The sequence below is a fragment of the Fukomys damarensis genome, unplaced genomic scaffold, assembly GCF_012274545.1.
Source record: "Fukomys damarensis isolate Sample0158 unplaced genomic scaffold, DMR_v1.0_HiC HiC_scaffold_23, whole genome shotgun sequence".
NCBI classification, from domain to species: domain Eukaryota; kingdom Metazoa; phylum Chordata; class Mammalia; order Rodentia; family Bathyergidae; genus Fukomys; species Fukomys damarensis.
Genome location: NW_022900935.1, coordinates 45,215,084 through 45,227,322, shown reverse-complemented (window position 1 = coordinate 45,227,322; position 12,239 = coordinate 45,215,084). Strand labels below are relative to the sequence as shown.

The 12,239-nt window shown below is 50.8% G+C and overlaps 1 protein-coding gene across 1 annotated transcript in view; it reads right to left on the bottom strand.

Moving 5' to 3' along the window:
* Window positions 1–637: 637 nt before the first annotated feature.
* Ssu72 (SSU72 homolog, RNA polymerase II CTD phosphatase) overlaps window positions 638–12,239 on the bottom strand; it is a 29,298-nt gene continuing 17,696 nt past the window's right edge. The window contains exons 3-5 of the mRNA XM_010627715.3: window positions 2,489–2,628; window positions 1,785–1,903; window positions 638–758 (exon numbers count right to left, since the gene is read on the bottom strand). Of these exons, the coding sequence (XP_010626017.1) occupies window positions 657–758; window positions 1,785–1,903; window positions 2,489–2,628 (361 nt within the window). The 3' untranslated portion in view covers window positions 638–656. The remainder of the gene's footprint in view (window positions 759–1,784; window positions 1,904–2,488; window positions 2,629–12,239) is intronic.

Genomic DNA, 12,239 nt, shown 5'->3' with positions numbered 1-12,239 from the left:
GCCCTCCTCCGGCGCAGCAGCGTCCCCGAGGAGGGCGTCCATCTGAGGCAGAGGGCAGGCGCTGGGCTGGGCCTGGCGGTTCAGAGGCCAGGAGGCCACCCCGAGTCCGGCCCGCCTCCTGCCATCTCCGAAGTCCGCTCGGGATTGAGGTCAGACGCAGGCAGTGCATGGGGGACAGACCCTGTAGTGGGGCACAGCAGCCCGCCTTCCAGGGACATCTGGAGGGTCGGCCGCGCGGGGAGTCCTGACACGGAGGGCCAAGGAAAGCACGCCCGGAAGGGCCCCGCAGGTCAGCTCGGCAGCTGGGTCCCCATACTCTGGGCCTCAGCCACCACCGAAGGCGGCAGGGTGCAGGAAATGAGGACAAAGACCACTAGCAGCATCTTGTTTATTGGGCAATTCCAGGTCCTCTCTCCTGCTAGGACACAGCCCGCGTTGCTCAGGTTCGCGCACTTCTGTGGTTGGGAGGAAAGGGCGGGCGTGGGCGACGGCACACATGCAGGGCACGTGCACAAACCGTCTCTCCGAGGCCGAAGTGGGGTGAAGACAATCTGGCACCCCGGCTACCTTCTCGTTCCCCAGGTGCGGTGCACTGTGGTGACAGACACCAAGGGTGAACAGTAGCCGGGGAACATTCAGGAGGGCCAGGCTGGGGCTCAGTAGAAGCACACGGTGTGCAGGAAGGCCCGGCCACTCTTCTCCTCGAACTCCTGCAGCAGCTCGTCGATCTCGTTCTCCATGTCCTCAGTGTGCTGGATCTGTGGGGAGCACATCCTGAGCGCCCCTCAGCAGACGCAGTCCCTCCCTGCTCGGCCCTGCCCTGGCCTCCACAGAGCCCTGCAGAACCCCAAAGCCAAGGCCTGTGGGGCTGGCTCCGGAGCAAAGGCACCTGGTAAGCAGGTTCTCAGAATCCTCTCTACGTTTTGGAAGGGCGCTCGAGGAGGGCCTGTGCATGGCAGTGTCCAGCAGCACACCTGCCCCCCCCCCAGCCAGGTCTTAAGAAGCACAATGCCGGGGGGCTCTTGTCGGCAACTCCTCCCACAGAGGGGCAGACAGGCTTCTGATCACACCTGCCCCACGGTTCCCACCCTTGGCTGGCATGGGCCCTCTGAGCAAGGAAGCCCCTTTGTGACACAGCTCTGGTCAGATCTAGGACACAACTGTTGAAAACTCAGCAGCCACACCGGATCGTGAGGCTTACAGGCAACCAAAGCTTGGCTGGGTTGGGCTGGTTAGGGCAAGAAGTTTGGAACCTGGGTCCCACACAGCACCAGCCCAGGCCTACTCATCAGTGGCCCCCTCTTGTCTAAACCAGGTCCCACACTACTCTGTCATGCTCAGGCAGCTGACCTGAACAGATCCCAAGGTCACAGGACAGAATGTGGCATGGTGGCCACACAGCCCCTGGGGAAGCAGAGAAGGCCCCAAGCCATAGGGAGGTCACTGTCTGGATGGCAGAGGACATGGGCCACACACATGCAGAGAAGGACACCAAGTCCCCCTCAGGGCGTACATCTGACCCTGTCTCAGCATGGGCTGCCACCTACTCTGCTCGCTGTGACTGGGGCTGCAGGTCCCCCTCGGGAGGACCAGAGTCTTAGTGGACAAACAGGGCCGCCCTCACGTACCCTCTACCAGATGAACGCAAGTGCCAGGTGGTTCTTGAGCCAAAGCTACTTGGCTGGTCCCTAAATGTGTGCACAGCACTGCACGCAACTTTCAGCTTCTGCTGTATAGGTGGGAGTAGCCTCAGCCTGTCCCCATCCAGACACCCCAGTACTCACACACTGGCAGAGCTCGCAGATGAGGAAGGCCCCCAGGGTGGCCTCCTCGTGGTTGTCCTGAATGTCCACATTGACCACGTGCACTGGCTGGCAAGTCTCCTGTTCCCTGGAGTTCAGATCTGATTGGGACAAAGTGACAAACACATTAATGGCTCTAGAACAAGGCAGCAAGAGTACCACATGTGGTCCCACCTGCCCCTGGCTGGGCTCAGCTGTTGCTGGACTTGGGTTTGGGAACACAAGTGAGAGCTGCACATGTGACCAGGCTAGGGACTTCCTGAGGAGCCACCTGCATGACAACAGCTGAACTTAAGGCCTTGGTGGATATCCGGCTCAAGGTAAGGCCACCCTTATTGTCCAGCCCTTTCTGGGCTGAGGCCCACATAGTAACAGTAGCACTTGTACCTGTGGCACAGAACTCACCACACTCAGCCCCAACAGAGGGCAGAGCTAGAGCCCATGGAAGCCGCCATGCTGACTTTGTGCTGTCTACATCTTCAGCAAAAAGGCCACAGTGCCCTGCCTGCCCACCTCCCAGGGGCTTTGCTCACCATATGGGACCCCAGCACCAGAGGGCTGTACAGGTCCGGATAGGCCTCTGTCCTTGTGCTGCTGTCTGGTGCCCATGGGAACCAAGAGCCCTCCCCATCCCTGGCTGACAGACAACTTCCTGCCCTTCCTGAGCATAGCTGCATGAGGCTCACCTTCCACCACCTGGTCATAGACCCTCTCTTCACAGGTCAGGATGAGGTCAAACAGGTCCTTGCAGTTCTGGAACCTTTCTGGCCGAGGCTTGATTCTCTTATTTCTGTCCAACATATGCAAAATTCCATTCTGTGTATAGCTGAGTGCCCGAGTTAAGGAGCTTTAGATAGCAGCTTTTTTTCATTAACCCAGAAGTGCTGCGTGGTTCCCACCCAGCTCCCTTCCCTTTGTGCCCCTGCAGGTTGGCCCCAGGACACACAGAAAAGGTGCTGGTTCCCAGTTACCCGTGACCCATGAGAAGACTGGAGCCCTCATGGAGGAGGCAGAGACCCAGGCAGACCTCCACTGCTCCACTGTGCCGACCTTTGGTGGCCACAGTCACGTCCAAGGGCAGTCATGTCCAAGTCTTCAGCACAAAGCTACCTGGCAACCAAGTCCCAAGGCAGCCCACCAAAGAGCACAAAAATCTCTGGAAAACCCACTACTTTCCAAAAGGGAACTCCAGGAACAGGAAGGCCTGGAAAACCCCTGCAGCATAAAAATCAAGACAGGGCCCTGGAGGGAGAAGCTGCATCCAGCTGAAAAGGGCCTGAAAAAGTGTGACAAGGACAGCGGCAAGGCATCTGGCTGAGCACTGCCTGTAGGCAGCATGAGTACTGCGAGTCTCCATGGACAAGCAGGGGGCCACACCCTGTGGTGCAGAGCTGGCACACTTCCCCAGAGGACCAGAGAGGGACCTGGAACACCCCAGGGCCTAAGGGCTCATATGAGTCTCTCCTAGCATTTGGAGCCAAGCATCTTGTTGACCCTATTTTAGGAAAATGACCAGCTACTCTGGAACTGTTGTGTCTGGGTGCTGGGGATCAGAAATGGAGCTACACCGTCACATTTAGGAACTGTGACTTTTTCCCCCAAAACACTGGGATCAAATCCAAGGATATTCCACAGAGTAAATCCCTAGCCCATTTTATTACATTTTTTTGGGGGACTGGCTTTTTGAGATGAGGTCTATGTAGTTCAGACTGGCCATGTAGGCCAGAGTAGCCTTAAATTCAGCCATCCTCCTGCCTCAGCCTCCCAGCCCCTGAGGTTATAGGCATACACCACCACGCCCAACTAGTTTTGGCTTTTTGAGAGGTCTCACTGTATAGACCAGGCTGACTTCAAACACAAATCCTCAGCCTCCCAAGCAGTTGGGATGGCAGATGTGCCCAATATACCCAGTTCCCAGGTGGTCCTGGACAAAGCCAACAGGCAGAGGGCCTAAGACACTTCATGTACTGCCTCCTGCTCAGGAACCCAGGGGCAGTGGCTACAGCGAGGCAACCAGGTACCAGCAGATACCAGCTGGGGTCTCTGCTCAAATGCGGGGTCCCCATTGTGACCAGCAACACTATATAAGAAGGGCCCATATCCATTTCAGTACCTCTACTGTGTCAGGCACACTAGGGGTGCCTGTCACAGCCCCTAGATTGTAAGCAGCACCAGGACGGGCACCTGCCTGGCAGTGACTGTGGCCACTCTGGACCCATGTCTGTTCCTGACCACTGTGTCTTCTTGAAGATTAAGCTGAAGTAATTGGACTACAAAATAGTTTTTGTTGTTTACAAATATAAAAGCATCACAATACACTGTCAGATTAAAATTTAAAAAAGACAGGAGGTTCACCTGAGATCAAGGCCAGACTGGAATCAGTAAGACTTGGAGAGAACTGTAGTTCAGTGGCAGAGAAACTGCCCAAGAGACACAGGCCCCAGGTTTGATCCCCAGCACCATGAGAAAGGGGAAAGAAAAAAAGTGGTGGAAAATATTCCATCTCTCATCTGTGTTTTCTCAAATATGACACCCTCTAACCCCTGTTTTTGGCTAGCATCATAAAACATGCCAGGCTTCAAAACAAAACACAAAAAAGGAAGTTGACCCTGGCTAAGATAATCATAGTAAAAGCCAGCTGTTTATAAACCCTCCTGGATAAGGAGTTGGTCTTGACACCAAATCACAAATGGGCTCTGACCTGGATCAACACCACTGTCATAACAGGAGGCTGCATGGCTGCAGGCCATGCCAAGGCAAGGAATCCTGCTGCCAGCAGAGCGGTGGCCTGCAGGTCTGTGGGTTCGGACCAGGCCCTTGGGGGACACCATGGGGCCAGGAAATCTAGGACACAGATTGTTTTCCTCTCCTAGGAGACTAGTTATTTCATGATTTAAAGATAAAGGGGATCTTGCTGAGCATGGTGGCGCATGCCTGTAATCCCAGGACTCAGGAGGCTGAGGCAGGAGGACTGCTGTGAGTTCGAGACTAGACTGGGCTACATAGTGAGTTCCAGGACAATCTCAACTACATAGTGAGACCCTGTCTCAAAATAAAAATAAAGATAAAGATAAAAGGGATCCTACCAAAAAGTTTCCAGAGGTAACCGCAAAAATTTTAAAAACCACAAAGCACCTACAGGACAGAGGGCCAGACATAGCGCAGACTGAGCAGGCAGGCAGAAGCCCTCCCACTGCCCCTCTGCTTTCTAAAGGGTCTCACCAAGCAGGGATGTCTCCAGGACTAGTGGCCACTCAGACCAGTCCCAAGGGGCTCATCTAGGGAGCACTGGGGCAGAGGCAGCCAGGGATAGGCCAAGTCTGGAAGTCCTCAGATGGCCAAAGTCCTTAAGGAAAACAAGTCTAGAAGGCTAAGCATGGTGGCTCTGACATAAAACTCCAGCAGGATGAGAAAGGAGGGTCCCAAGTTTTGAGTTCAGACTTGGGGAGACCATTTCACAAAAACATGGGGTGGGGGGTGGGGTGGCAGCTAAGGATGTAGCTCAGTGTTAAAAGTCTCCTCCAACCCAGAACTAGCTGGTGCAGATGCTAAACTGAGATAAGCCTCAGTGAGGCCAAACTGAGGAGGCACAGGGGAGTGCGGAGCAAGGTGGCTGCCACCCCGGTAAGCTCCCCTCCAGACTTTGGCACCAGGCAGTGCCAAGAATGCTGACAGCTCAGGCACCTCTGAATGTACCCACACCTCCGCAGCAGGGCACTTCATGTGGGGGACAAGTGGCCTCAACACACACAGGACAGGGCATGGTGCTTCTTGGGGTGTCCCTGCAGATACCCAAGACACCCAGGAGTCCTTGTTTCAGAGGACGGTGAGTTGGCAGCGCCCACAGGACACAGGCAGGACCTGAGGCCATACTGCAGCCCTCAAGAGGGCTGTGGGCTCACCTAGAAGAGGGCTATGGTGACCACTACAAGATGATGCAGCTGGCCAAGCCACAGGGACAGGCCATGCTGGCCAAAGGCAGTAGGGCCATATCTGGTCATTTGGACACCAAGCAGCCACCCCAGCAAGGAGGTCCCATCCCAACTGCTCTCCCAGTCCTCCCTGGCTACCAGAGCACCTGACAGTGTCCATGTGACCTCCTCCAGGTCAGACTCTGGCTGGCACCGCACCGCTTCCTCAGGAGGGCTAAATGGAGCTGGCCTTCCAGGAGGGGATAAGGCAGTGACAAAGGCTGGCCATCTACCCCCAACAAGTGCCCTGAGATAAGGCCTCCTGCCACACTGCTGGTTTTACCTTCCCATGATGAGTGGACGGAGATGCAGGAGACATTGGACCTCAAAACACTGTCCTGGGCTTGCACTGCCAGTGACCAGAAAGCTCAGGTGCCAAGGTCAGCCCTGAAAGTGATGCCAGTGCTTCCGGTGACTGATGCCTGTGGTGTGAGGGATGTCAGTGGTGGCAACAGTGGCCCCGTGACATTCCCAGGCTCCAGCAGTGGGACCAGCCAGAGAGGGGAGAGGCCAGCACTGTGGGACTAGGCGGGCTGGGGCTGTCTTAATGGTTGAATCCTGGCCTTCACACTAAGCTACATTCCCTGCCCTTTTTAAATTTTGAGACAGGGTCTCACTAAGTCAGTTAGGTTAGGTTTTTTCTTTTTCTTTTTTTTTTTTTTTGAGACAAGTCTCACTGTGCACACCAGGCTGGCTACAAATTTGCAGTGATCCTCCTGACTCAGCCTCCCAAGTGCTGAGATTACAGGCATGTGCCATGATGCCCTCTGACCAGTGGTATCTTAGCATCGCTATGCAAAGAGCTTTAAGTTCAATCAAGCTGGGGAGACTAGCTGCAGTATGCAATACCAAGTTTCTAGGTTGTGGCTTCCAAGTCACTGTACCAAGAAACAAATTTAAGCTGGTGCAATTGTGCACACCTGTAACTCCAGAGCTCTGGAAGCCTGGGACAGGAGAACCACAAATTCAAACACAGCTTGGGCAAAGGTGTAGGGAAAGTGGGAAGGGTGGGGGAAAGGTAATAAGGGAGAAGAAAAAAATATGAGAAACTGAAAAAATGGAAATAAAGTGTTTGTAAATGGGGAGGGGGGGTGAAGGGAGGGCAGGGACAAGGGGAAAAAATGAGAATCAAGACCTATTATATAAAGGTACAGAATCCCAATGATGAATGTAACTGTATTGTATACCTAGATTGTACAATAAACTCAATTAAAAAAAAAGAAAATGTAAGTGGTACAATCAACAAGTATATATTTATCATTTAATAAAACCAAGGAGCTTACAAAAAAAAAAAAAAACCCAGCTTGGGCAAATGAGCCCTCTCAAAATTAAAAAAAAAAAAAAAAAAAAAAAAAAAAAAAGAGGGGAGGCTGGCTAGATAACCAGAAGGCCTGAGGTTCAATACCCATTGTGAAGAAAGAAGGGTGGGGGGCCTGCAGCATGCAGCCAGCATCCTAGGAGGCAGAAATGCTGAGATGTCAGCTATTTCCATTCCCTCTCATCAACAAGAAAAAAACGATCTTATCTTGAAACAAGAGTTCAGTGAGGCCCCAGAGTCCAAGTGTCCAAGAAAGCTGCACTGGTCCAACTAATCGAGTGAGGATGTGAGACAACCAGGATAGAGGCCGAAAGGCCATGGGGTTTACAATCTCAGAAATCATTTTTAGCTTTATACCTGTCATGGCCAGCTGGGAAGATGTATCCCTGGACAGGCCAGCTTGAAAGATGAAGAGCTGAGGGGTGAACATGCCTGAACAGATAGCTAAGAATAACCTGAACTCAGAGATGACCAAAGAGCCACGGATAAAAAAAATCAGAGCACAACCAGACCCAGGCTCCCAGCTCCACCCCGCCCCAAGTCTCAGCTACCTCTCTCTGTATTTCAAACTAATGCTTAGGAACAGTTGGGTCATGAAATAAAAATCACAATAATGCCACTTAAGAGCTACACCTTTATGTACTTCAGATCGGTGACTGTAATTCGTAAGGCAGTAATCTATTCAGACTTTAATTGGACATCTTACAAATTTACAAAAGATGGCTTATGTATGTGGCAGTACTACAGATCAAACCAGGGGCGCTCTACCACTGAGTTATGTCCCTAGCCCTTTTTATTCCTTAACCTTAAAACAAAGTCTTGCTAAGTTGCCCAGGCAGTATTTGTTATTTTGTTTTGAGACAGGGTCTCACTATGTAGTTGAGACTGACCTGGAACTCATTATGTAGCCCAGGATGGTCTTGAGCTCACAGGGATCCTCCTGCCTCAGCCTCCCGAGTGTTGGGATTACAGACCTGTGCCACCACACCCAACTGCCCAGGCAGTATTTGATCGTGGGATCCCCCTGCCTCCAGCCTCCCTCAATGCATAATGGTCCTTTTGTAGTCTTGTGAACACACTCAGGGCCTCTGGTGGCCCAGGTGGACACCCTTGGAGGGCCAGCACAGCACCACCTCTCAGAATGACACCCTGGCCAGGGTTTTTTTTTTTTTTTTTGAATAATGTAGTACTGGTATTTTTACTGGTATACATCTACAACACACAGTAAGTACATTCCTCAGGGTCCTGGACCTGCTGCTATGACTCCTTTCCTGGGTCTGGTGACACTTCATCAGGTCCCACTGTCTATTCCCTACCTTTAGCAACAAGAACCACCCACAGGTGCTCCAAGGAAGACTGGGGTCAACCAGTCTCGGCTCAGAGATGTGAAGTGACTCCAGCATAAAACCCAAGAGCAACTCAGGGAGACGTCTCAACATGAAAACTACAGAAAGGCTGGAGACAGGGCTCTGTGTACAGGTGCTGGATTCAGCCCCCGGGACCACACAAGAAAAGGACTATATGGAAGCCTCCCACCCTGAACACGATGTTCGGGCTGAAGCCACACAGCATGACTCCAGGCTCAGTCCCTTTGTACTCAAAGTGACACTAAGAAGCTGTCCAGCCGGGCACACTTGTACTTAAGTACAGTCCCAGCTATACAGGAGGCAGAGACAGGATCATCAGCTTAAATCCAGCCTGGGCAACACAAGACTATGTCTCAAAAATTTTTTAAAAAGCTGGGTGTGGTGGCCCACACCTGTAATCCTAGCACTAAGGAGGCTGAGGCAGGAGGATCACTATCACTGTGAGTTCAAGACCAGCCTGGGCTACACATTGAGTTCCAGGTCAGTCTCCACTACATAGTGAGACGTCTCAAAAACCAAAAACAAACAAACAAAATTTTTAAAAAGGGCTGGAGAGAGGATATAACGCAGTGCTCCCTGGGTTCAAGTCCTAGTACTGTCTGAAAAAGTAGCCTCCCACTTGAGCCAGAGAGTTCAAGCTGGAGTCACATGCGTGAACACCAGGTTTCCAGTTCTTTTGTACCTGCAGTGACGGCAAAGCAGAGAAAAAAATAAGGTCCACAGGAAAAACTTCTCACTGAAAAACAGAGTTTGAGCCAGGCTCTAGTGTGCACACACACTGAAGGTGTGATCCTGAGCAACCAGTCCCAGGCCTTGCTGTGGGTCCACACTGGCCAACTCAGGCTCAAGGCCATCAGTAACTGGGGGCCAGGAGCAGAGCTGGGGGGGAGGGGTGAGCTGAAGGACTTCCCAGGGGTGATAATGTTCTGATTGATGACAGGGCCTGGGATGTGGCACAGGGGTGGGGCACATCCCTAGCGTGAGGCCCTTTAAAAAACTTTACAAAAACCAACTGGAGTGATATTTACACAATAAATGTCACTGAATAATATTGATACTATGCAGAGCTGAGCATGGTGGTGCATGCCTATAATCCCAGCACTCGGGAGGCTGAGGCAGGAGGATCACTGTGAGTTGGAGACCAGCCTGGGCTACATGGTGAGTTCCAGGTCAGTCTCAACCACATAGTGAGACCCTGTCTCAAAAAACTAAAAACAACAACAAAAAAACCCAACCAAACAAAAAAACTCTGACACTATGCAAACTGTCCACTTTAAATGGAGAATACAGGCATGTAATGTTTTTATTAAAATAGATGGCTCCTCTCTAAAAAGCATCTAAGTAAAAGACATTTTACATTTTTGTATTGCAGCGCTGAGGACGGAACCCAAGTTCTGGTATATAGTAAGCAAGTGCTCTACCACAAAGGTTTACCTTCAGCCTTTTTTAAAATTTTATTTTGATGGCCAGGGATTTAGCTCAGTGACTCCAAAAGAGCTGAATTTGATCCCTGGTACCAAAAAGAAAAAAGAAAAAAATTATTTTGATGGCCAAGCACACCCGTGATCCCAGCACTCAGGAGGCTAAGGCAGGAGGATTACCATATGTTCAAGGCCAGCCTGAACTAACAGTAAGACTTTGTTTCAAAAAATCAAAACTAAACAGGCAGGTAGATAGCCCAGGCTGGCCTCAAACTTGTGGGCTCAAGCCACTTTGACTTTGCCTCCCAAGTAGCTGAGTTATTACATCACACCAACTTAGATTCTTTTTGCCAGGCATGGTGGCACATGCCCGTAATCTCAGCTGCTCCACAGGCTGAGGCAGGAGGAACACAAGTTCGATCCCAGCCTGGGCAATTTGATTTAGACTTTGTCTCAAAAATAAAAAGGGCATGCCAGGCGTGGTGGCACACACCTGTAATCCCAGCACTTGGGAGGCTGAGGCAGGAGGATTGCTGTGAGTTCCAGCCCAGTCTGGGCTACATAGTGAGTTTCATGTCAGTCTGAACTACCTAGTGAGACCCTGTCTCAAAAACCAAACCAAAATAAAACAAACAAAAACAAAAATTAAAAGGGCAGGGCTGGGGGTTTAGCTCAGGGGTTCTACTGTCTGCCTTGCAAGCTGACAGTTCTGAGTTCAAGCCCCAGTACCTACACCAAAATGAATAAATAAAAGGGCTAGGATGTAGCTCAGAGTGAAAGCCCTGGTTCGAGATTCACAGCAAGAAAAATAAATAAATAAAACATCAGGTGTGGTAACACACCTATAATGCCAGCTACTTAGGAGGCTGAGGCAAGAGGTTCACAGGCTTGGCTGGGTGTGGTGGTGCATGCCTGTAATTCCAGCACTCAGGAAGCTGAGGTAGGAGGAGCGCTGTGAGTTCAAGACAAGCCTGGGCTACATAGCAAGTTCCAGGTTAGTCTCAACTATGTAGTGAGACCCTGTCTCAAAAAAACCAAAGAGCTTCACAGGTTTGAGGCCAGTCTGGTCAATTCAGTGATATCTTAACAAACAAACAAACAAAAAATGCTAGGGATAAGAGCTCAGTGGTACAACACCTGCATAGCATACACCAGGCCCAGAGTTCAATACTGTACTGCCCCTTAAAAAAGAAAAAGATCTTTAAAAAAATTAATTCATGTATTAACTTACTGGGGTTTTTTTAGGGAGGAGTCTGGGTGACTGAACTCGGGACCTTGGACTTGCGAGGCAGCAGTGTCACCACTGAGCTAAATTACTGGCCCACTTACTAGGTTTTTTAAGACAGGGTCTTCTACATAATTCAGGATGGTTTAGGAATTGCAATCCTCCAGTCATGCCTCCAGAGATTATGTGCATAAGCCACCATACCCAGCTGGAGAAAGATAATTTATTAGTCTTTGGAAGCCAGGTGAATTCAAATTTCCCATCACTGATACACGTAGCAAACTGTGAGTATCCAATTATCAGAAAGGAAAAGGAAATAGTAAGATGCTTGATACACTCAGTCTAGGGTTATCAACACAGCAGAGGGGAAACAACCAGTTTAAATTTAACAAGTTTTCCAGCCCAGCAAATATAGCTGTACTGCCCTCATGAATGCCCACTGAGCTAGGTATGGTGGTGCAGTCCTGTAATCCCACCTGTTGGGAGGCTGAGGCAGGATGATCATCACAAGTTTGAGGCCAGTCTGAACTACACAGCTAAACCCTGTCCTAACACCAAAGAATATTCCCACTGGGACAGCAGGCAGCCAAGTCTTCTTTTAGAAACCAAAATCAAAATCACCTACTTATAACCAAACATTTACGATGTTAAAGCAAGACTGGTGATGAATGCGTCCACTTTCCGAGGATGTCCAAGTGGCGTGCGCAGCAGGAACTGCTTTGGGTCTGATGTGCTCCTGGGCTGGGCTTCTGGCAATGACTGATGCCCTGCAGTGTGTGCTGCAGGGCTGGGGTACAGGCAGTCGGTGCATCTCCACTGCCCCCTTCTAATTTGTGACAGGTTCGGCAAATGCAGCCCCCAGTCAGAAGCATCTGCATGTCCATGGAAACTGATGAGCAGTGTGCTCTAACCTCATTTCTGGGTGTTCTGTGAGGTGCACACTCAAGGAAACAGGCCCTGGCCACGGGTGTGTGTGTATGTGTGTGTGACACACACACAGATGGCAGATGGCAGAGGTGGTTTCTGCAGACACAAGGCCCTGGAGTGGATGCCATTTTCCAAATAAGACATATTCTCTTGCAAGCTCAAGGACCCGAGTTCAATCCCCGGTACCAAAAAAAAAAAAAAAAAAAAA